Source organism: Cupressus sempervirens, chromosome 7 (assembly GCF_028749045.1).
Source record: "Cupressus sempervirens isolate cs-2001-9-10 chromosome 7, ASM2874904v1, whole genome shotgun sequence".
NCBI lineage: Eukaryota > Viridiplantae > Streptophyta > Pinopsida > Cupressales > Cupressaceae > Cupressus > Cupressus sempervirens.
In genome coordinates, this window is record NC_143124.1 from 745,741,204 (window position 1) to 745,766,443 (window position 25,240).

Consider the following 25,240-nt stretch of genomic DNA (forward strand, 5'->3'; position numbering starts at 1 on the left):
CAGCAACTCAGCATCATTGATTTACTGATGCTCGGCACCTTCTATGTTACTCGGCTTTTACTATGTTTACTGATGCTCGACACCTGAATTCTTTTCCTAAGTTACTCGCCACTTGAACAATTACTCAGAACACACTGTAGTTGAACTTGCTCGACTTCAACTAAGAATTTTCTCAGCTCTAACTAGCTTGCTTTGCTTTCTCAAATGAACTTAGATAGGCTTTACGAATGACTTAGTTAATCCTTTCATCTTTGATGTGTCTTAGTGTGTCCATCCTCTTAGAGTATGTCATCAATGCACTATTTCATTAATGGCTTAGCTGATCCTTATATTTCATTACAACATCATAACTTCAACCTTTCTCTAGGTGCTCTAGTTACATCTTATTGATTGCCTCCTCCTTGTCAATCAACCAATTGATAGTACTTGGATCACTTAAGCAATTGTCATTCCTGCAAGTAGCAAGTTTGACATCAATGACAAAACAATGATTGAAAACGTTATTTACCAGTTCCATTATTCTTTATTCATGATCCTTTCAATCATTTCCAACAGTCACACATATTGTCCTCACTTACAAGCCTTTATTCTAATCGCTATCTTACTTACTTAGCCAAAAAAACTACCATTCATTATTATGGAAGAAAAATCAATGCATTTAACTAATATTCCATTGTGTGTTCTAACTACAAACTTGTAATTTTTGAAATTGGTGTCACTTTCTTCTTGTTGATTTCTACTTGAAACTATATTTTAATCCAAATGAGGGGTTGGAGTGACGTCCAACTTCCTCAAACAACTCAAGGGGTTCCATCCTTAGAGTTACCAGTCACATTTAAGCAACAGCTTGTAGTAATATGTTAATATTTCTCATATTCAAGGTGACAATCCCAATGTAAATGCTTTCCTTTATAACTTCAAAATGAGGAGAGCTACAAACAACTTAGCAATGTGGGATAAAAGACTATTTCATCTTTTAGTCACTTAAGTCTTTTTCTCATAAAGTGACTTTAAATAATAAAGTACTTTATATTTCAACTTAATAAAACAATGTGACTTTAACCTTAGAAATTATCATTTATAATCTCCTCAACTGAAACCAAAACTCCTTTGACTAGTTGACATCCTAAATCATACATCGTTAGCCTATTTGGATGGAAAGATAGACCAACTAGGTGTCATTATGGCTATCGCGAAGAAGGAGACATTACAATCCTCCATTCCTAGGATTTCTTCCCCTCAAGCAATCTCAATGTCAGATGTTGAAGGATTGACTCATTTTCCCAAGTGGCATCCTCATAAGGAAAATCCATCCAAAAAATTAGATATTCCTTGATGGACATATTATGCAACTTCCTTTCTCTAACCTCTATCACCTCTACTAGAACTAATACAAGCTTCCCTTCCTCATCGAGCAGAGGCAACTCAATGGAGGGTACTACATGTTGGCCAATTGCTTTCTTGAGACATGAAACATGGAACACATTATGAATTCTATTGTCATCAGGTAAATCTAGCTCTTAGGCGACCTCACCAACCCTCCTAGTAATGTGATAAGGACCAAAAAATATGGGTTGAATCTTTTGAGACCCACTCTTCTTCAAGTAACTCTGCCTATATGGTTGGAGACGAAGATAAACCGTCACCCAACTCAAAACTCCACTTAGTCCGTCAATGATCAATGCACATCTTCTACTAGTTCTAGGCCTGTAGAATGTTCTTCCAAAGAGATATGAGGATATCCTATTGATCTTATATCCAATCCCCAGCTAGTGGTGCTCTATTGTCCTATAAGGCCAAGTCTATGAGTGACAAGGGCTCGCTGCCATAGAGAGCTCAAAATAGAGACATTGGAATGGACATGTAGCAGGAGGAGCTGTAACAGTACTCCTTTAGATACAAACATTTAACCCAGGCTCTTTGTTGCCCTGCTACATAGCTTCGAAGATAACCCTCCACCCATTTATTAACTATCTCAGTCTGTCCATCCATCTAGGGGTGGTAACTCGTATTGGGTGTCAACTTTGTACCAGTTCATTCTGAATAGTTCTTGCCAAGAAGTGCTAAGCAAATTTCTATATTTGTCGCTCACAATGGTGCGGGGAAGACCATGTAGACAAAAAACCTCGTGAAAGAATAAATCAACTACCTAAGAGGTTGACCAATCTATTGCTATGGAAAAGAAGTGAGTGAATTTTGTCAATCTATCCACCACCACAAAAATAGAATTTGTGCCCTGCACCCTAAGAAACCCTATAATAATATTTGTAGAAATAATCTCCCGTTTCTACGCCGGAATGGGGAGAGCTTGTAATAACCCGACTGGAAACTAATGCTCTAACTTGCTCTGTTGACAAGTCTGACACTCCTTGATATGCTGGAGGACATTATCCTTGAGGCCCTTCCAAGAAAACATTTCCCTGACCTATCTATAGGTTTTGAAGAACCCTAGGTGTCCTGTTGATGATGCATCATGTATAGTTTCCATAATCTCACCTTTGAGTTTAGATCCTAGTATGAGGTAAATCTAATCCTTATAGAAAATCGCATCATCTATTACTTTGTACTTGTTGTCTTGAATCTGTACATCCATAATCTAACATGCTTGAGTATTCTTAGAATACTCAACCACCAATTGAGACTTTCAATCTGTTGATATCCCATAAATAGCACAACATTTTGCTATTGAACATCTCCTAGAAAGTGCATTAGAAACTACATTATTCTTACCTTTGACATACTCAATGTCAAAATCATAGGCCTAAATCTTGTTGACCCACTTTTGTTGTCTTTCATTAAGATCCTTATGTTCTAAGAAGTAGCGCAATCTATTGTGAGTTATCCTAACAGTGAATTTTCTACCCACTAAGTATTGTTTGAACTTGGCTAAAGCATGCATAATAGCCAACATTTCCTTATCATAAGTGGAGTACAGTCTCTCACCATCCTTGAGCTTTCTACTCTCATAAGAAATTGGATGCCTATCCTACATGAGAACTGTGCCAATACCACTCCCTAAAGCATCACACTCAAGAACATACGGTCAAGAGAAATTGGGCAGTGTCAAGACTGGGCATGTGCTCATCACCTACTTGAGCCTATCAAATGTGTACTCTACCTTAATTGTCCATTTGCAAGCCCCTTTCCATGTGAGGTCAATGAAGGGAGCTATTATCTAAGAGAAACCTCTAGGGAACGTCTTGTAGTAAGAGCAAAGACCCATGAACCCCCTCAAGTTTGATATGTTCCTTGGTGGTGGCCAATCTAAGATTGTTTGAATCTTTTCTTGATGTACCTTCACCCCATCTGCACCAATCACATGACCAAGGTAAAGCATCTCAATCAATCCAAACTCACACTTGGACTCCTTAACAAACAACAAGTGCTCCTCCATGATACTGGGTACCTTATCCAAATGTTGCAAGTGCTCCTCCCAAGTTTTGTTGAAAATCAATATGTCATCAAAAATTACTAATACACTCTTCTGCATCTTCTTCTAAAGATATGGTTCATACACGACTAAAATGTAGCTGGCGCATTAGCGAGTCCAAATGGCATAACCAAGAACTCATAGTATCCATAGTGACATTAGAGGGTTATCTTATGCACATCCTCCTCACAAACTCATATCTGATGGTATCTCAATTTGAGGTCAATCCTTGAGAAGTAAATTGCCCCATGTAACTTATCTAGTAGCTCATCAATACAAGGGATTTGGAACCTGTTCTTGATGGTCCTCTTGTTGAGGACACGATAATCAATACACATGTGAAGAGTGTCATCCTTCTTCTTCACCAATACAATTGAAGAAGTGAAGGTACTGGAGCTAGGTCTGATGTGTCCCATGTCTAGAAGTTCCTTAATCATCTTTTCTATCTCCTCCTTATAGTGCTTGGGATGACGATTAAGTGTCGTGATGAAGAGTTTGGCACCCTCCTCCAACTCAATGATATGCTCAAAACCTCTATCTAGAGGAATGCCTAGCAGTATGACCTCTAAAACCCTCTTGTGCTTATTAAATTGGTTGAATGTCAACATGAATATGTTGTCCTGAGCCTAAGGTAGTCTTTGAAGAAATAAAAAAATGGGATGCCCACTCCATGTCAGCATGCCTCATGATTGCCTCCATCCTATGGGCTGAAATCAACCTGGGTTCACTCGTTGGCATAGCCTTGAGGATTACCTGTCTTCCATCCTATGAGAATTCCATTTGCTTCTTATCATGATCAACTATGTACCTACCAATGGTCTGCAACCACTGTCTACCCAACATGGCATCTAACCCATCCAAATCAACCACATTAAAATCTGCCTCAAGAAGGAAATCATCAAAATGAATCAAAAGTCCTAACGCCTTCCCTGTGTATCTCAATCTCTCACCTTCTACCACTCTAACCTCAAACTTAGGTATCTCATCAATCTGTAACTTCCTCTTGGTAACCCATTGTGATCTTATGAAGTTATGCGAGGCACTTGTATCCAAGAGACATATAATACATTGTCCTCTAACAATTCCTTTCAAATAAAAGGGGTGTCTTGTGGGATCACTAGAAAGTGATGCTATGGTAGGAGGTTGTCCTTGGGTTCATTCCTTCTTTTTCTCTCTAGGCGGTCAATCTTCATTCTCTTCTTCATCACTACCATCAACATCGCTACCTTCCTATTGGTCATCCTCCTCCTTTGAAAGTACCTCGACATATGTATCTTGCCTTTTCCAAGGCATCTATGATCTAGTGTCCATGGCTCTCTATAGGTGAAGCATAGCTTCTTCCTCTTGAGCTCATTTTGTGCCTCAAAGTCCATCCTAAGACGCCTAGCCTTCTGCTAGTTCTTGTTATTTTGGAATGAGGTAGACCCCTTATACATTTTCATAGGAGGTTGTAATATTGAGGAGGATGACTCTAGATCATGTGCAATCTTAATAACATCATCCAAAGTATTTGGTTTAATTACCTTAACCAAACCTCTATATCTATCCTATAAACCCTCAGTGAACAGCATTACCTTGCGCTATTCTGACATATCTAGAACCATCACCAAGATCTGCTAAAACTTGTCAATGAAATCATCTAGAGATCCACCCTGTCGTAATTGTGTCAAATCCCTGCAATAGACCTCTATATCCTTCTTGTAAAAGCGAGTAATCAGTTTAGAGTTGAAAGTCTCATAAGACGTAATGAGACCATGATCCTAGGTGACCAACCCATGATGCCACCAATCATATGTCACTCCCTCTAAATGCATCATAGAAAATTTGATGGCTTCTATCTCTGACATGGGTTTAAGTGTTAGGTAAGTGTCTAGCTTGTGAATCCAAGCTCTCATGGATGTCTTATTACCACCATCAAAAGTAGGGTGAGATAATTTGTTCATAACATGCTTCAAATTCCTGTTCGATGCTCTAAGTCTCCTATCCTGCTATTGTCTTTCTATCTCCCTTTTTTGATTTAAGTATTGAATAAAGGACATATTTTGTTTAACTAGCTCAGGGAACAAATCTTACTCATCACACATTGGCATAACATTGTTTGATAGTAGGTTTAGTGCCACTGGTGGTGCTACCTCTTCCTCTACATTAAAAACAAGCATTAAAGGCATGTCAGTGTTTCATGTGGGGGACCTAACAGCTCGGGGTGATCCTACAACACTACCACCTCCACTGCAATGACTCAAGGCTTCCCTATGAGGCGGAGCTAACTGTTGCATAGCACTTGCAAGCTGCTGAAGCACATTAGCAATGTTGTTTTGTCCATCTCTGATGGCCCACAATGTTTCCCTTACTTCTCAATCTAGTTTAGTTTCATTATGAGCCATTTGAATGTTGTTTTCCTGTTCAACCTGATCAACTTGTTTAGCTTGTTCAACCTATTTAGTTGTTCCAAAAGTTGATTCCTCATCCAGTGAATAGCTATCCTCTATGTCGATATGTTTTGCATACTCTGTCTGTTCAATTTGGAGTTGACTTGATTTATAAAGTTTCTTCCTCATACCTAGCTGTCATTTTTCCCATTTAGTCCAACCTTTTATGTAATAAATTTTCCCACAAGATGGAAGGACTTCTGGCTTTAATACCACTATAGTAACCCTTATCTAATCTAAACAAAAAATTTAAACTTGTGCTAATGGAATTTTGTCAAACAATTGGTGTTAGATTTTTGTATTAAACTATGAAGCCATTGAAAAATCTGACCCCACTAATGCATGCCCAAAGTCTAAGAAAGCTTGAATAATGCGGGACTCAAATACAATAACAATGCTTGGAACTATGTTATTAGATTAATATTGTATACAAATACGAATTGAAAGTACGACAAGGATAATAAATGGAGTTCAATAACATTACTTGTAGCATGTGATTACAATCTTACAAACATAAACAAGGGATAAGGAACCTGGAGTTAGTCGTTGAAGGTGAACTGACCACTTGACTCGGTACATGTAATCTATCACAAACTATGTCTCCAATAGAAATCAACAACCCATGACCCTCTTTCCTTGATGTGGGATCTAAGATGACTATCATAATATTTAAACAACTACTTGTAGCAATATGTTAATATTTCTCATATTCAAGTTGACAATCCCAATGCAAATGTTTTCCTTTATAACTTCAAAATGAGGAGAGGTATGAACAACTTAGCAATGTGGGATAAAAGAATATTTCGTCTTTTAGTCACTTAAGTCATTTTTTCATAAAGTGACCTTAAATAATAAAGTACTTTATATTTCAACTTAATAAAACAATGTGACTTTAACCTTAGAAATTCCTATTTAAAATCTCCTCAACTGAAACCAAAACTCATGTGACTGGCTGGCATCCTAAATCATATGACAATAGCCTATCCAAATAGAAAGATAGACCAACTAGGCACCATTATGGCTAGCACAGAGAAGGGGACATTACAAAATCATTTGATTTAATGGTTATTAATTATATGGCTTCTAAAATATTAAATTATTTACTCTGTAATTTCTACCAATACATAGCTCATATCTTGTCCAACTATAGTCATGTGTAAAGGCGATACCATTGAAAACTTAATATTTTCTTGTTCATTTGCTACCTTTCCCAACTGGAATGTACGACTAACACTTGTTAGAACATGTCAAATCATCTTTCTTTATAACTTAAACGTTTGCCTCAACATACCTTAACAAATCACCCTCAAAGACCAATCATACCACATCAATGATGATGTATAGTTAGGTTCCATGACAAATGATAAACTTCTGTTGATATCTCCTTTACAATATGTATTCTAGCTATTATTCCTATTTGATGTGAGTTGAATATGAGTGTGTGTACCCTATTCCTTATGCGAGTTAATGTTTCCTTAGCAGCTAGTATAAATAATAAATACCAATAACTTCTACAAATGTAGAGCAGTGTGAGCAAAAGGAATCGTAAGTGTGGATGAGTGCTATCTATAATTATACACCTCACTTAAGAAATGTGTTGAAATGCCTTTTTGATACACGGAGAATGAATAACAATGCAACTTCACATGCTCCAATTATAGTCATAGAATGCCATTGCCAGTCTTTGCATGTTTCAATCTCATGAAATTGCGTAGAGAAGGCCAATTGAAGGAGGCATTGCTCAATGTTTATTTTCAAAATAAACATCTTCTCGATACGTCTATTATACATGGTGATGTGGGTTCTAACTCACAGTTTGAAAATATCCAACCAACACAATCATATTGACATTGCTAATATAATTGGTTGTACAAACTCAAGTTACTTCACCTCCAAGAATCATAATGAATTATTAATTTGACAGCCTCATTGCACCATTTGTAATGATACAATCCTTGTAGACACATGATAAATTGAATAATACTATCTGCAAAATATAAGTTGAAGGTACGTATTTCTTTTAAGGTAGTCTCTTCTTGATTGTACATCCAATGTAGTCATTGATGGCAATAATAGGTCTTTGACAATTGTAGAGCTCTAGTATCTTGATGCTCTCGTACATTTGTTTTAATCAAAAGTCTTTATATTTAAGCCAATAATTACTTCTTTTATTTATTTCATTTAGAATAATTTTACTAAACCAATTGAATGCTTAGTTCATGAGTTACATTTTCTCGCATGTTTTGCACTTTTATCAACCTCATTTGTGGTGGTTGTTGACCCTTTCAAATGATGATGTGGATGTTCATACCAATGATGCATCAATGTTGGTACACGGAGTCTTCCTTTAATGTCCAATGCATACTCTTTATCATTTAAAGATGTTTTTATGGCTTGTGCCAATGGTAGGTCATCCTTGTAAATATATTTTTCTCAATACATTTTGTGGTCCACGCTGAAGTATGCCCTTTGAAACACTTCTTTTGATGTCATCCATTTATTTTTAGTCCTTTATTTGATACCGCGCTAGCACCTGTTGTGGGGTTCTTTGCATTTGTAGTCATTTGAACCAATGAACAATATGTTGGTACAACTCATTTGATGCTCTTTGATATTTAGACTGACACTTACATGTTAACACCACTTCCATATTCCTCTTTCTTCTATCATTTTCATTTATACATTTGAAGTTTGGCTCTAATACCATGTTAATTTCTAGGATCATTGCAAATGTACTGTATATATATATATATATATATATATATATATATATATATATATATATATATATATATATATATATATATGTACATATGTATATATATATATGTACATATGTATATATATATATATGTACATATGTATATATATATATATGTACATATGTATATATATATATGTATATATATGTAGATATATATATGTATATATATGTAGATATATATATGTAGATATATATGTACATATATATATATATATATATATGTATATATGTATATATATATATATGTATATATATATATGTACATATATATATCTACATATATATACATATATATATATACATATATGTATATATACATATATGTATATATACAGATATATATATATATACATATATGTATATATACATATATGTATATATACATATGTACATACACATATATGTGTATGTACATACACATATATGTGTATGTACATACACATATATGTGTATGTACATACACATATACATATATGTGTATGTACATATATGTGTATGTACATACACATATATGTGTATGTACATACACATATATGTGTATGTACATACACATATATGTATATGTGTATGTACATACACATATATGTATATATACATATATGTATGTATGTATATATATATATATGTATGTATATATATATATATATATATGTATGTATATATATATATATATATATATAATTTAACATGGATAGGTATATATAGGAAATGATGATTTACCAATAACAATAATGTATATCAGATTGAATCAATCTGACTGAAGCTACAACTTTAACAGAAACAACTTGTTTTTAGTGATTACCTTTAAAGTGGAGTTTTCTAGCATAAGGATGGAGTCATCGCATGATTATCTAGCAAAGAAAAAATAAATTCCATTTAATTTTTAATTATAAAATGTTGCATATTGAAGAAGTATGGGCATCAATGTTGAGGATTAATTGCTTAGAAGATCACGCTTGTTATTATTAATTACTTTTAGAGTAATAAAACATTTTCTTATTAATTAAATCATATCGATTCAATTATTAAGTCACTTATTATCTCTAGTTTATTTAAGCTAAACTTTGGGCATATAATAATTAATTATTGTATTAATTATTATCATGCAACTTAGGTTAGTTACCTTTTAAGATTTTGTTCTCCTTTATAAGGATTGATCTTTTTGTAATAATTCATTCATTCAATACAATTTGTAATTTGTTTGCACATCAAGAATGTCTCATCTTATGTGAATCTCTAAATTCGAGCCTCCATAGCATTTACTTATCTCTTTCTATTAGAAGTGTTTGCATACAAGTGATTCTTGTGAGTTGTGGGGTTGATCTTTTATCAACTTCAACATGGTATTAGAGCTCCAAATATTCATACCCCTATTCTATTTATGAGAGGTTTGGCTTATCTTTCATATTTGTATTTTTCTTTTCAAAGAATTTCATTTTTCAGAGTTTTTTTGTATTGGATTTGGAGGTCACTGATTTTCAGTGCACTTTGAGAAAAAGCAGACCTAACTATTGAGCTCGTCACACTCAAAAACCCCTGTTTTTATATAAGGCACATACAATTTGGACACATTTGGAATATGACGCAAAACAAATTGCTCCCAAATTGGACATTCTTCTAAGGTGATGATTTATTTTTTTATCAAAAAATACAACAAAATAAATATAAATAAAAAACTTTTTTAAAAACAAAGGGGTATTGCTTTAAAAATTTTGAAAAAAAGAGTTTTCTTTATTTAAAAAAAGGTGGTGTCTTTTTTTAAAAAAATCATGTGATGTTGCATCATCAAAGTGTGCTAACATCAGCAGGTACTAATAGGCCTACAAATTTTTTGACGTCATCCATACTTGGGCGCAGGTGCTGACATTAGCATTTTGAAGCCAAAATTTGACCGCCTTCAAATCATCATTTCTTTGATTTGTTTTCTCACAAAGACCTATTGATGGTTGTTTTGTCATATCTTTGTCATATGGAGGTATTTTTTGACAAATCTTATATCATCGAAAAGCTCTTTCTGAGCCCAACATCATGGTGCGGGTTATTTGGACTTTTGATGATATTTGGTTTCTTGTTTATACAGTCAAAGCCAAGGGTTTTATTTTGCACTCAGGAGACATATCTTGAGTATCTCATCTCCGATTTGGGAATTCATTATATCGTTGAGAAGGTATTTCAAATATCTTTCTAGTGAAACTAGGTTTTATCAACATTTTTCTCCAGGCACATTCTATTTAGTCTTTTGCATTTTCTCATTCTAGTGTATATCTTGGTTGTTTCAAGTCTAAGGATCAATTTTGTTGCTTCAAATGATTCGTCATGGGTTGTACTATATTTGGTATCAGCATTGTATCTCTTTTGATTTTTGTTGACATCCTTTTGTAGTATTTTTGCAAACACACTGAGATAAAATGTCACTCTATTGTATTTTAGGATCTTGCACATCTTTGTGTTTTGTTGTACTCGCACTGCATTATAAAGTGTCTTGGGGGGTTTCATGTTGGTCATATTTGTCATCTTCCTTTGTCAAGTGAGTGTTTCTTTCATGACATTAGCTTCATAATGTGTCGATGACACGTGCCATTATAGTTGTTTGTACTTCTTTTGCACTCTCAATGTTGTCGATTCTTCTTTCTACAAAAGTTATTGCATTCAATTTTAGTGTTCATGTCTTACCTCTCAGTATTATAGGGGGGTTATGTTGGTTCTATTATTTTCTTGGTTCAAAGGAGTGAGCTATGTATTCAACATTTGATCCTATTTACTAGGTGATTGCAGTGACTAGATTCCTATGCATTTCGATGAGATTGATCATTTACCATATAGGCATTCTTTCATTCATGTTTTTGGAGGCCATGAAGAGACCTTCCATCTTTGATTGGTTGACTCTTCAAACTTAGTCTTCTATACCTGATCATGTTGTATACAATGGAGGTTCTTTATATCAACAATTTGGTAGTGTTTGCAACTTCCTCCTTCAGTGGTGTTCTTCATGATCATCATTTTGTTCCTATCTTCTAGAACATTTTTTTATCTTTTTGGAGTAGAGTTTTTCTCTATTTCTCCTCTTTATAGAGATTTGATTGTGTTGGGGTACCTCATCAAGCTTTGTTGTTAGGACCCAAATTTACATTTATGAGTAGTTTCTAGATTTTTAGCTACTCCCTAGATTTATCTTAAGGGGTGTGATAGTAATAATGTATTTTTTTATTAATTTAATCATATTAATTTAATTGTTAAATCACTTATTATCTCTAATTTACTTAAGCTAAACTTTGGATATATAATATTAATTCTTTTATTAATTATTATCATGTAACTTGGGCTAGTTACCTTTTAAGGTTTTGATCTCCTTTATAAGGATTGGTCTCTTTGTAATAATTATTCATTTAATACAATTTGCAATTCTTTTTTGCACATCAAGAATGTCTCGTCTTCTGTGGATCTCTGAATTTGAGCCTCCATAGCTTTTGCTTCTCTCTTTTATGATAGGTGTTTGCATACAAGTCATTCTTAGGAGTTGCAGGGTTGATATTTTATCAACTTCAACAATTACAAAATAAAATAAAGACGTGTCTCTTTGTCAAAAGGCATGATCATTTGGACTATATAAATATATATTAGAATTTGAAATGAAAAATGAGGTGTAGATAAGAGCAGAGCAGATGAGAAGTGAGGTGTGGTGATTAAGAAAGAAAAATAGGAAGATCATTGAAAATATAGAATATTAATAAAAGAAGCACATATAAAATAATATATATGGAAGATGTAAGAGTGAAGAAAGATAATGTGTAGAGGATGTGCAAGTGATAGATGATAATAAATATCAAATTTGTCAATTTGATCATTGTAAATTGCAGAACTATAAGAATGTGTATTTCAATTATAGGAAAATATAGTGTAATTATTCTATGACAGATTTTGTCACTACAATGAGAAACGATTAAATAAGGGAATATATTTAAATTTGAGGAGCAAAACAAAAACATCCATCATCAGTTGAGTAAGCAACATTGTTAAGGTGGAAAAGAAGTTTGTGTGCAATGGGTGGGTACTCACAAGTATAGCAGCGGGGAGTTGGTGCTTCTAGTAGTTTTGAACCTGTGAAGTGTGGGAGTTGGAGCTTCCACTAACTCAGTGCTCATAAACATAGGATTTGGAGTCTCTAATAGGTTGTAGCTTACAAATCTTTGTAAAAGAACAAGTTTGCATATAAATCAATTTTTTCTCTTAGTTTTCTCCCATATTGTGTTTCCATATAAATCTTGTGTTAGTGTTCATGTGCATAATTGTTAATTTCAACATTAAAAGTTACAAAAATAATTGTTTGGATAAAAAGTTATAAATTGGTCACTATAATCGTGTGCTCTTTAAGTGGTATCAGATTCAATTCCTTCTATAAAGCCTAACCACTTGAAGGTAGATCCTCTAAGTACACATGGGGAAAAAGAAAGGAAATGCAAAGAAGACTATTAACAATGCACCAACTCCTAGAGATGAAGTAATGCATAATGAAATCCTTAAAGAGGAAATCAACTCTTTATTCAATGATGATTGCATCAACATCATAGAATCAAATACATTTGGGAATATGGAAGCTAACATATGTGATGAGATGGCACTTGGAATACACATGGAAATAAGAAAATGATAATGAATCAAATACAAAGGAAGTCTCGGATGATGGAAAATTCAATGAAGGAACCACAACATATACAAAAGTTGAAGAAGAGGTTTTTAACGAAGAGGGGGAGGTTGATTTCATGGAAGAACTCGACTATGCTTACAAGAAAAATGTAAAACAAAAATCACAAATCCAAGAATTATATGAAGCCCAAACAAAATCAAACAAGGTAATTTAAATTTTGAAAGAACAATTAGAAGAAGCCAAGCGAGTTCCAAATGAGATGATGAGAAAGTTAAATGCTAAAGAAGCAGACTGTACCAAATTAGAGGAAGCCACAATAGTGAAAAATGATTTAGAGAAAACCACTATCAAATTGAATACCAATCTTAAATTTGAAAAGAGCTCTGAAATTATGAAAATATAATTGAAAATCAAAGACCATTCACAAGAAAGAAGGGAGTAGGATATGAATGAGAGGAAAACAAACAAGATCATCCAAAGGCTTTGTTAAGGAAGGTGATCATGCCAAAGATTCATCCTCAAAATTCAAAGAAATTGAACTTTAAAAGGGTTATGGAAAGGAAGGATATAACCCTGGCTTGTATGGATATTGTTACTCATGCAATTATTTTGGTCATAGAGCAAGATAAGGCAAAAAATGTGATGAACACTTTCATGGATCGAGAAGCAGAAATCAATGTGGGTACTTAGCACAATATTGCAAATATTGGTACATGAAATCACTTGAAGGGTACAAGAGAAGTTATATGAAAAACAAACAAAAAGGACATATGTTTGTATGGAGGAAGAAACTTGACGAAGACAAACAAAACATTGAAAACTCATGGACTTCAAGGCAAAATAATCAAAATGGAAGAACTACTAAGGTTTGGAGAAAGAAGATAACTAATTGAGAAAAGGAAGAAACATTGCAAGTGCAACTTTCAATTTAGATACCTCCTAGTTTCAGAGGAGATGCATGAACCTAAGGGGAGATACAAAGTAGAGTATTCATTAAACCCTTAAGGAAAGTGTGAGATGTTTCAAAATCGGTTGATTATGAAGATGGATTGCATTGATGTCAAAGAAAGATAAATTAATGGCAACACTAGAGCATGATAGTTTTTATTTATATATTAATATGCATTTGATGATTGGTTTGTAGATGAAAGTTTGTTAACTATCCCTTTGTCATTGATGTCAAAGGGGTGGAGAAAGAGGACAAGGAGATTTCGAAGATTTGTTATTGCCATCAATGAAAAAGAGGAAGATTGATGGAATTATTGTCATTGATGTCAAAGGCGTGAAGAAGAATCGTCATTGATGGTTATACGAATGTTAAATATATTATGATGATATGATACAATATTTACTTCATTGTGCATTTGTAACACGAAAAGAAACATCATATATATATGAAAAGATGTATATAAAGAAATAGGGGAAATGAATATTGCCAAAGGAATGCAGATACAATAAATATTAAGATCCACTATACAATAAGAACATATTTTTATCAAAGAATAAGCACTAGAGTATGCGACAAGTGACAAGAAGTAAAACGATGTGCAGAATCTGCGGTAAAAGTTATTCAAAGAAAACTGTGAATAGATAAAGACCACTCTGGTCCACGTGATCGGAGGATGGATATAATACAATATGGAGCATTAAAAAAACAACAATAAAGATAGTATAGAGATAAAAAACTAGTTCAACATTCAAATCAATATCTCATGGAATCAAAAACTGATGTGTGTAAGTAATAACTAAACAACTAACAAGCGTTAAACCAATAAGTCAAACTCAGCACTGGAAGGCAGCTATAACAGTCGACAACGATATTTAGACATGCTACAGAGTTTGAGAAAAAGACAAGTCAAAATTTTCATTTAGATTACCAGCAAATATAAATGATGAGACATGAGTATTATTGCCTCTACACGAAGAATAAGGAATCATACCAGTCAACTTTGAGCCATGCAAAACCAAACATGACCCTAGAAGAGGGAAACGAGATATATATCTATTGCATATGTATCTGAATTAGGGAAATACATATCACAGGAGTGTTGGGAGAGACCAAAACACGTCAACCATTGAAGAGGAACCATGGTGGCATCGAATATAATAACAATGACTACTATAAAATGAAATAAAACATCGAACCAAGGCAAGAAACATTATCTACGAGCAGCGATGTTGATTTGAGCAAGCCAACATAAATCTAGACAATGATAAATGTATAGACGACCGCCAAACACAGTGTGAACCTCTCAAGCATCGTCTGTTATGAGAAATAATAGTATTTGAAGACTTGTATACCACAATAAATAAATAAACAATGGTAAGACTGAGAAAACACAGATGAATAGCGATGTGAATATCTAAAGTTAGTTTGAAGGTGGAAGATAAATAATGTTCAAGCAATGCTCAATATTCATCCACCGTGCAAGCGGATATGTTTGGAGTAAATCACACATCATATAGTTCTCAAAACGATATATTTATCAACCTTTTAAAATAATTGACTTGCATATCAACGAAGTTGAGATCTGAAGCGAAGTATAGTCTTGGATGATGGAAAAGACTTGTTTTTAGTGATTATCTTTAAAATGGAGTTTTTCGACACAAGGATAGTCATCGTATGATTATCTGGCAAACCAAAAATGAATTCCATCTACTGTTTAATTATAAATTATTACACCTGAAGAGCTATGGTTATCGACGTTGAGGATTAATTGCTTAGAAGGCCACGCTTGTTATTATTTATTACAAAATAAAACTAGTATAGATATCTTAAAGAAATCAATCTAAAGAAATGTCAATAGATATTCACTACAAGATTATTAAAATTTAATTTGCAACACCCAAAACTATTTATATTTCCTTTATCTCTTTTTTTTTTGCCCTAACTTAAGCTTCTTATTTTAATTTCAAAAAAAATGATATATATCTCTAAAGATTATAATTTTAACAAATATTTTATGTGGTGTTAATTAAATTATTTTTAAAAGTATTTCTATTTATAATAAAATTTAAAATTTTGACGTGTAGATGGTTGCCAAATTTAATCTAGAAAGATTAAAGTTAACATTAACACACTCACACCATCTCACTCTACTCTTTCTATCATCGTAGAATGCCTATGGGCACTAATAAAGACATTTCTTTGTCAAAAGTATATAAATATATATTGAAATTTGAAATGAAAAATGAGGTGTAGATAAGAGCATAGCAGATGAGAAGAGAGGTATGGTGATTTAGAAAGAAAAGTAGGAAGATCATTGAATATGTGTGTGTGCACGCACGTGTGCTAATATAAAATAAATAAAAGCATATCAATAAAAGAAGCACATATAAAATAATATATATAGATGTAAGAGTGAAGAAAGTTCATGTGTAGAGGATGTGCAACTGAAGGATGATAATAAATATCAGATTTATCAATTTGATAATTGTAAATTGCATAACTATAAGAATGTGTATTTCACATAAATGAAAATATATTGTGATTATCCTATGACAGATTTGGTGACTACAATGACAAACGATTGAAGAAGGGAATATATATAGATTTGTAGAGCAAAATAAAAAGATTTATCGTTAGTTAAGCAACATTGTTGAGATGGAAAAAAAAATTGTGTGCAGTGGGTGCATGCTCACAAGTACATCTGTGGAGAATTGATGCTTTCAATAGGTCAAGGCCTGCGAAGTGTGGGAGTTGGAGCTTCTAGAGAGTCAATGCTCATAAGCATAGGAGTTGGAGCTTCTAGTAGGTTGTAGCCTACAAATATTTGTAAGAGAACAAGTTTATATATAAAGCAATTATTTGTTCTCATTTTCTCCCACATCGGGTTTCCTCGTCAATCTTGTTTCATAATAGAAACATGGTGTTTGTAAACCTATACAAGGAGACTACTCTCCTCTGTCCTATACAACATCGATTTACCATAGCAGCTCTAACTTCAGCAGATACCAAAAACTGATCAGACAGATGCATTTTCTTAACAGACATCCACAATTGTGAGCACAGGTAATTGGAGTAGAATTCATTCCTACAGTACAGTTACCATCTCCTCTGTATGAGCATGAATATATCCTGTCACATGCATACCATCCCAAAAACTATTCAGCAGAAACTCGGCAGAAAACTGCCTCCCCATAACTAAATACTGCAAGTCCTGAACTAATTTTTTTTATATGTGAAACCAGCACTAATGCCAGTTACAGTCAAAAAATACAAAAAAGTGTTCACTGGAAGGTAATGGATGGGTAGTGGGCAAACTGTCATAAAAGAGCAGTTATATTAGTTTTTCACATGCTTTATCGGGATGATCATTGAAGCAGGCAAGACAGTTTTGCCCAACATATTAACGTTTAAGATTGGAAGTAAAAAAAGAAGTCACTTAAATTACTTGCTACATCAATACATATACTTCAGGCACTTGGTGATAACCCTTGACCAAACATTTCTATGCAATGCTGAAACAAATTGATGCTACTTTTTCTTACATACTAGAGTCCACTCTTCCTTACAAATATTATGGCTCTACTCATCAATTGAACAATTGCATCATCAGTCAAAATTTGTCCTCTTCATCCTCTCCATGTAAGACAATAAAATTGCAAAATTCTCCATGTAAGTACATACATTTCTAGAGCTTCATATACATAACAAAATTATTTCAACTCAGATTTGCTTCAAGTAAAATGTTACGAAATAATCACAACTCAGATCTATCTTCACAAGAATGAACCTCAGCACCCTCACCTAAAACCATCCTATGAATGAACCTCATTAGCTTGCAAGTCAAAGAGCAATTTTCGGTCGCCGTCTTAATGGTGCACAATGATTCAAATGTGTGCCTGAGATGTGCACCTGCAACCTTTTCCTGCATTGTTAAAACACCTCTCAGAGTGTCTCATCCTTGAAAACTTCAAAGAAAGAAAAACCAGAATAGAATCCAACTATGCATTCATGCACATACTCGCAAACACTAAGGAAAGACTTGAGTCTTACCTTGAAAACTTCAAATGGGCAAAAGTCAGTTCCATTGCAAACCTGAATTTCAATAATCAGGCATATCACAAAATGTTAAATCTCCTGAATCAATCAGCGACAAACTATCAAATGAAAAAAATTATGAAAAAGTGTTCCTTCAAAATCTCAATTCAATTTATTGATAAATTCAAATGAAAACAAACAAAATTAGTTGCAAAGTAACAAATGAATACATATGATCGTGCATGAGCACATATACAGTCTATCAATATATTTTACGAGCCCAAGCTTGCTTTTCTATATACTTTCTATACAAAGAAATATTAGCATAGTAGCATTACACTACCAGAGCTCACCGATTAACCCAAAATAAACACCACCCATCTTCTTTGCCTTGCCATTTCCTAAGTTTTTCAAAAAGTGATTCCGAAATTTTTCATATGTATTTCTTCTTTTTTGTCTTTTCTTTATATGTTTAAAAGTTAGAAAATTAAAAGCGTGAGAGGATTGAAAAGTTTTAGTTTAGGGTTAGGCAATTGAAAAACCTATTTAAATTCTTTTGTATAATCTACTTAAATTGTATACCTGAACAATCACTCAAAAAGGACATGACACCACATAGGCAAACAATATAAGTCCCCAAAGTAAGCCCAAAATAAAATGTATATTACGCAAGGGACTACATATTAGACAAACAAAGTGGACAATATACGGGAAAAAGAAAAGGCCAATTTAAAGAAAAGCTCACTGAGGCTCCAAAAGGTGAATATCAAATTCAAAACATCAGAAATCAGATTCACCCAATAAACATGTCAAGTGAAAATAAATATACTTATAATGTTATTATTTTGTTTTCTAATTTTTTAGTTAAGATTGATAATAAATGTTTGTATTTATGCAATAGTAGCATTACACTCCAAAAGGTTGCAAATAATACAAAGCATTACAAGCTTTACAATACACTATACAGATTATAAAATGGCCAATAGTGGCATTTTGTAATGGTTCTGTTGTGTTGTTCTATCTGTTGGATTTTAACCCAGAAATCATATAAACAGCAATAACCAATAACCAAAAAAGATGCAACAGACACAGAAATTTCCTGGGAAAACCCTTTAAGAATGAAGGGAAAAACCCAGCCACACACAGTCAAAAGATCTTTTTTATTGATAATGAAATTCAAATTGTACAATGCCTTTCACTAGATGCAATATCTATATAATATAAAGAGAGACTCTTCACATTCCAACTGAAGGTTTCTTTAATTTCCAAAACATAACTCTTTAATTCAAATACAACTCTTCGTATTTTCATGCCTCAATGCATGTTGAATGACACTTCTTTATATTTAATATTACAATTTAATCATAAGTGTCATCTTCAGCTGAAGGTGACCATAATGATAATAACGTCCATATTTCTAGAGATAAAGATCTCTATTGTAGCAACAATCTCCAACGCTCCCTCTTAGCCAAAGAGAGATCTTTAGTTGAACAGTCACACAAGGCTGCAACAATGTCTATGATAAAATCTAATCACATAGATCCCATAAAATTCATGGAATTACTCAACATGAAAACCTTGCAAGAAACATAACCAGCTTTCATCATGATGCTGTCATGGAATCTCTCATCATGACAATAAGAGAACCCGTTGTTAATAATCATGGACCTACTAAACATGATAGTCCCATCAATTTATCATAATCATGGAATCACTCAACATGGAAACCTGCAAAAAGAAACACATTCAACTTTCATCATGGACTTGCTCAACATGATGGTGTCATGGAATCTCTCAACATAACAAACATGCAAGAATCAAAATCAGATTTCAGAAAGGACTCTCAAACGTGATGTTGTAATGGAAACATAGTAAGGTTTACAGCCACCATTTTCTCACAGACTCTCTCAACGTGATACACTCATGGACTTTCTCAACATTACTTCCAACTCCCATCACGACATATCTCAACATGATGACATCATGGACTCACTCTACATGATGCGCACTATGAATCTCTCATAACTAAAAGAGTTATCAGGTTGTCCTTACTACTTATTATTAATTTCACATGAATAATAACTCATAAAACCATTGATGAAACTCTTTTCCACCAAAAGTCTCAAAAATCTATAATACCATAACATTAACATTATGTATAAAAATGATGGAGATTCCATAAACACTCCCTCTCAACAAGAAACAACCATAATAAGATAGTTGATGTTTCATCCCTCTGAGAATGAACATCTCCCTCTAGAAAAAATATCTCCCCATGATTAATATCAACATCAATCTTTAATTAGCTGATAACATCAACAAAAATTAATAACCATATTATATAATACAGATTCATGATCAATATTCAAAATAAATATGTATCTTCTTTGCACATGTAGAAATTCATCAATGATGCAGGAAGCAACAATAATAGGCTCCTTGATAAAGAACACCTCCAATTTCTCCATCAAACCCATTTTTATTTTTCCGAGGATCTTGAATGTGGAGCCTGGGCAAGAATAGGGTGCTCTACTTCTCTCTTGATGACATGAAAACATGATCATGCAAGAAATGAGAAATAGTCCCCCAGCTATCCCAACCGTCTATATTGTAGTCATAGTAAGAGTTGATTCGATTTCCCCAAGCCTGCAGATTTGACTTTTTCCTTCTTTGAAACCAAAAATAAATAAATAAAAAATACTCCCAAGCTCTTCCTATATCTACCATATTAAGATCAAATCACTCCAGCTTCACAAAAACGATCATTCTATCTCATGAAATCACACTCTCTCACATACAGTAAATCTGAAACTTCATGATACAAAAAAATGATACACGCTATTCTGAAAAACATCACTAGCCTCTTCTGTGTACATGAGAATTTATGTGTCGACGCTTGTGTATGCAGTTGTCAACTCGTTACACAAATCTTTCGAAAAAAAGAATGGATGTTGGCCCCACTTGATAAATGCAGCCCCGACTTTCTCCAAATTTTTGTGAATGATAAATCTGAAATAATTCCACAGAATTGAAGGTAACTCCGGTGAATATGGATTTCCATGTGTCCTTACTACTATATCATGCAAGATTCGGGTTGAGAAACCATGTCTTTCTTTCTCAATGGATCCATAAGCAAAGTACCTTGCCATAGAAAAAACTCATAGCTTGAGCCCTCTTCTCATCTTAAGATTATACAACGGATGGGTGAAAACAGATACAAGAAGAAAAATTCACCACACAAAAATGGTGAGCACGTGTATGCAACAATTAGTCTAAGATTAATGACACAAGATTGGAGTTGCTAAGACATACATCAATTCGCACATCAAGAAAAAATGTTCTCACCTCCTCAAACAGAATGCTATCACTGCAAATGCACAGGTTGTTTACCGTACAAGGTAAACAGGTACTTATCACATTAATAGATAAGAATGTAACACAAAACAAATACTTTATTCATAAAAGCACATATGCAATTCCAATTACCATGAAGATTCATAAGCCATTCAAGCGATGTACATATACTTCCCAAAGGGCTAACTCAATCGTCACATGACCTTTCGGATACCAATTCAACCCATCCACTACAATATGGTTTTAACCAACAACATCATCCCCCCCAAAAAGTAAAGTCGTCTCCAAACAACAAAATTGAGACAACTTATACATCAAAACTCAACATATGACTCAACCACTAATTACATCAAGATTCAAACAACTAAGAAGAAGAGGAATGCGTCCCTAGTGTGGTAGACGTCCCCTGTGCTCTACACTCGTTCAGTTGTGCTCGTAGCTCACACACTTGCTTGGTCTATATTCCCAAATCTGCTTAGGCTTGCATCTGAATCTCCAAGGTTGATTGCATTATCTTGGCAATCTCTCCAAGCCCTGCCTCCTTTTCTGCTAACTCCTACTGTAGCTGACTCTTCTCCTGCCTAACCTCATTTAGTTGAGCCATAAATGCTATCCTCTCAACTCCTAAGCTGCTCTTCCTGACTCTCGAGCTACTCTCTCTGCAGTTAGGTTCGCCTTCACTACTGTTAACCCGGTAGCTGACTCCTCCCGAGCCCTCTCTGCCACTACCTAGTCTACCTAGCTTCTCTGAAGAGCATAATAAGAATCACGATATATTTGGACTACCTCACAAGTCAGAGTCTCTATGTGGCTCTCCGCAATCGACTCTCTGGTGGTGGCCCAATCCTAGTGCATCTTTGAAGTCTCTACTCTAGGTCACCCACGTTCCTCAAAGTAGACCGAAAAGGCAACTGAACGCCCTACTCTCATGAAGGATATGACGTGCTCCGACCCCTGTACCACTGAATCCAAAGCACGTTTCTGCACAGAGATCACCACTTGGCAAGCCCGAGTCACCATGTCAACCAAAAATGTCTCAACATCCTCTCCCATCGATATCTCCGGCCCCACTGTAGGTTGTTGGGTACCCATAGTCATCTTCACTGCTTCTATCATTCGCTCTACAATGCTATCCGTCGAGGAGTGTGGTATCTCATCAATCTGCATTGGGCGACTCCCCTCCACCTGTATTTGTGTGCCAGGAGAGCCTCCTTTCGAGGCTACTTCTCTCGCAAGTGAAAGAATGCATGATGGTCGTAGTGTTGGTTCGCAGTTAAACCTCGTACTCAAGTATGTGCTCAATTTTTGAGATTTGTTTGCCCTGCTCTGCTCCTCTGCTACTAGCATTGCTAACAACGCTGCATCTACTGTGACCACTACGTCTGAGCCTACTACATCTAAGTGAACCCTAGGTGTCCTCAAACCCTCACCTATTTCTGCTTGTATAGGTACCTCCATCACTTCCTCATGTGTCTCTACCTCATCATCAAGTACAACTATGGTTGTATGTGTCTCAAACCCTATCTCTAGTGGACCTACGGTTGTAGCTGGCAAAGCCTCTCGATTGACTGAAGGCTTGGCAACTCCTGAAGGTGTTGTTGTTGGGACTGATGGTCGAGGTGTTGGACGTGCTACTAGTCTGGCTACTATGATGACCAGAGTCATAACCAAAGGCTGCCTAAACTGTCCAAATCCAAGAATGCAAACGCTTGCAGGAACCAAGTGCGAGTGAGATGTAGCTGCAAGGGACCTAGGAAATAATAGTGGCGGTGTTGTAATAACCTCGACGTCCTCATCATCCTCCTCATCCTCCACTTCCTCCTCTGAGTCATCAGTGTCTTCGAAGGATGTGTCCTACCTCCCGCTATCAATGTTCCTGTGCTTTGAGCTCTCTACCTCCAGCTGCAACCTCTTCTATCTGATGGCCTTTTGCCCTCCTAGAGTATTAAGGTGCTTCCACTACATGATCGGAGGCTCCCCTGGTTCTGTGGGGCCTGGCTTGATCTCCAATCTATCATTAGGTATTATTTGTGTTGTAGCATCGAGAAATAGACCGATGGCGTAGTGTGGCATGTAAAATGTTTTATGTTGCAGTGTCATGAACTCATTCGTGTGCTTAGCCAATAAAGATGCCCAGTCATATACTGTGCCATTCATGATGTCATTCATTATGGTCACTTGTAGAAATGAGATGTCTGATGCCCTACTCAATCCGATGAGTACTTTTTACTAGGTCCATCAAACAATGCCAATGTCCTTCCTACACATCGAATTTCTTCAATCCCCTTCCCTTTGAAAAATCCATTAAGGCTTCACTTTCTGCCTCAAGTCGTTTCCCACACACTAGTTTTACTAGCTACGCCTTGACTTCCCAACTCAATTTCTTTGGCTTATTATTGATTTTCCTTCCTCCCTACGCATGACCTGGTATGTCGAACATCCTGGTGAAGTCTGCGGCTCTAAAAGATATTACGAGATTCTGTCCCAAGTACGGAAATGAACTCCTTCACAAAAATCAATCATAGGCTTCTAACATGGTGCGGAGAAAACCCTCGAAGTCGCGAATGTAGAACACCAATATCCACAGTGCCCATTCCACCTATGCCCTCTGTATGCTTTCCTTCGCAAAGTGGTCATTTGGGGCTTCCTGACACCACTTCCTACACTCTAACCCGTTCAAACCCTCGAACACCACATTCTAAGGTGTGAGGTGCGTAGTTGCAGCCAGTTGTGCCCTTGCCTTCTTTTTGCCTGTACTTCTTGCAATACGCACTCCCGATGGTAAAGCCTGTACATTCTTGTTCATTGTGCTACTTGCTGAATCTTCTTCTAATTTCTTCATCCACACTCTCTTCCCGACTAAATGCATAACTGTCACCTCTTTTGTCTTTTGCTTGTTGAAACGGTTGCAATGGTGAAAACAGTTTCACAACTATTGTCTCCCAATCCTTTGCGTGAGTCCATTCGTGCAGTGATGATTCGTGATGTCACAAGTTCACTCCTCATAGTATCATTCTTGTTGAGTTTGGTGCTCATCCCTTCAGTCTTGTGGCCATATTTGATTCGATTTGGTTGCTTCATCACCTACTTTGTTTTTTGAATTTGGTTGAAGAACGTGATAGATACTTCTACTTGGCATATTGTTCTTCTCTTGCTACTGCGAGTTCTAATACTAGCTCTCAAGCTCGTTGTTGGTATGCTCAGGCATCTTTTCTATTGAGCTCGATTGTGATTGATATTGACCGTCTCCCTCCTTATCATTTCTCATTGAATTGCCCTGCTCATCTCCTCCCCTCTCGACAAGAGTTAAATGAGCATGTTAGACTTGATATCTATAGGCAGTATATTATCAAAACTTAGATTAACCCTCCTAGTGTTTTACATTCGAGGATGTTCTTCTATGCGAAGCACTTTCTGGAGATCAGTGATGGGATTATTATTTGTCCTAGTGACCTATCTCGACGGTGTTGTCATGCCCTGTGTATCTCTTTGAGGTCTTTCATAGTTGGTTCTCACCATCTTCGGGCTCAAACCGACCATCATATTGACAAAGGAGAATGGATCTGTAAGCTGTGTACTTTAGCAAAGGTCGAGACGGAGACTATTTTTTGTTGCCCTATCTTTTATGAGATCA

The 25,240-nt window shown here is 35.1% G+C and overlaps 1 protein-coding gene across 1 annotated transcript in view; it reads right to left on the minus strand.

The window, feature by feature from the left end:
- Positions 1-17,730: 17,730 nt before the first annotated feature.
- The window catches only part of LOC149549419 (histidine acid phosphatase family protein), a 103,200-nt gene continuing 95,690 nt past the window's right edge, over positions 17,731-25,240 (minus strand). The window contains exons 10-11 of the mRNA XM_089792799.1: positions 18,268-18,309; positions 17,731-18,139 (exon numbers count right to left, since the gene is read on the minus strand). Of these exons, the coding sequence (XP_089648925.1) occupies positions 17,972-18,139; positions 18,268-18,309 (210 nt within the window). The 3' untranslated portion in view covers positions 17,731-17,971. The remainder of the gene's footprint in view (positions 18,140-18,267; positions 18,310-25,240) is intronic.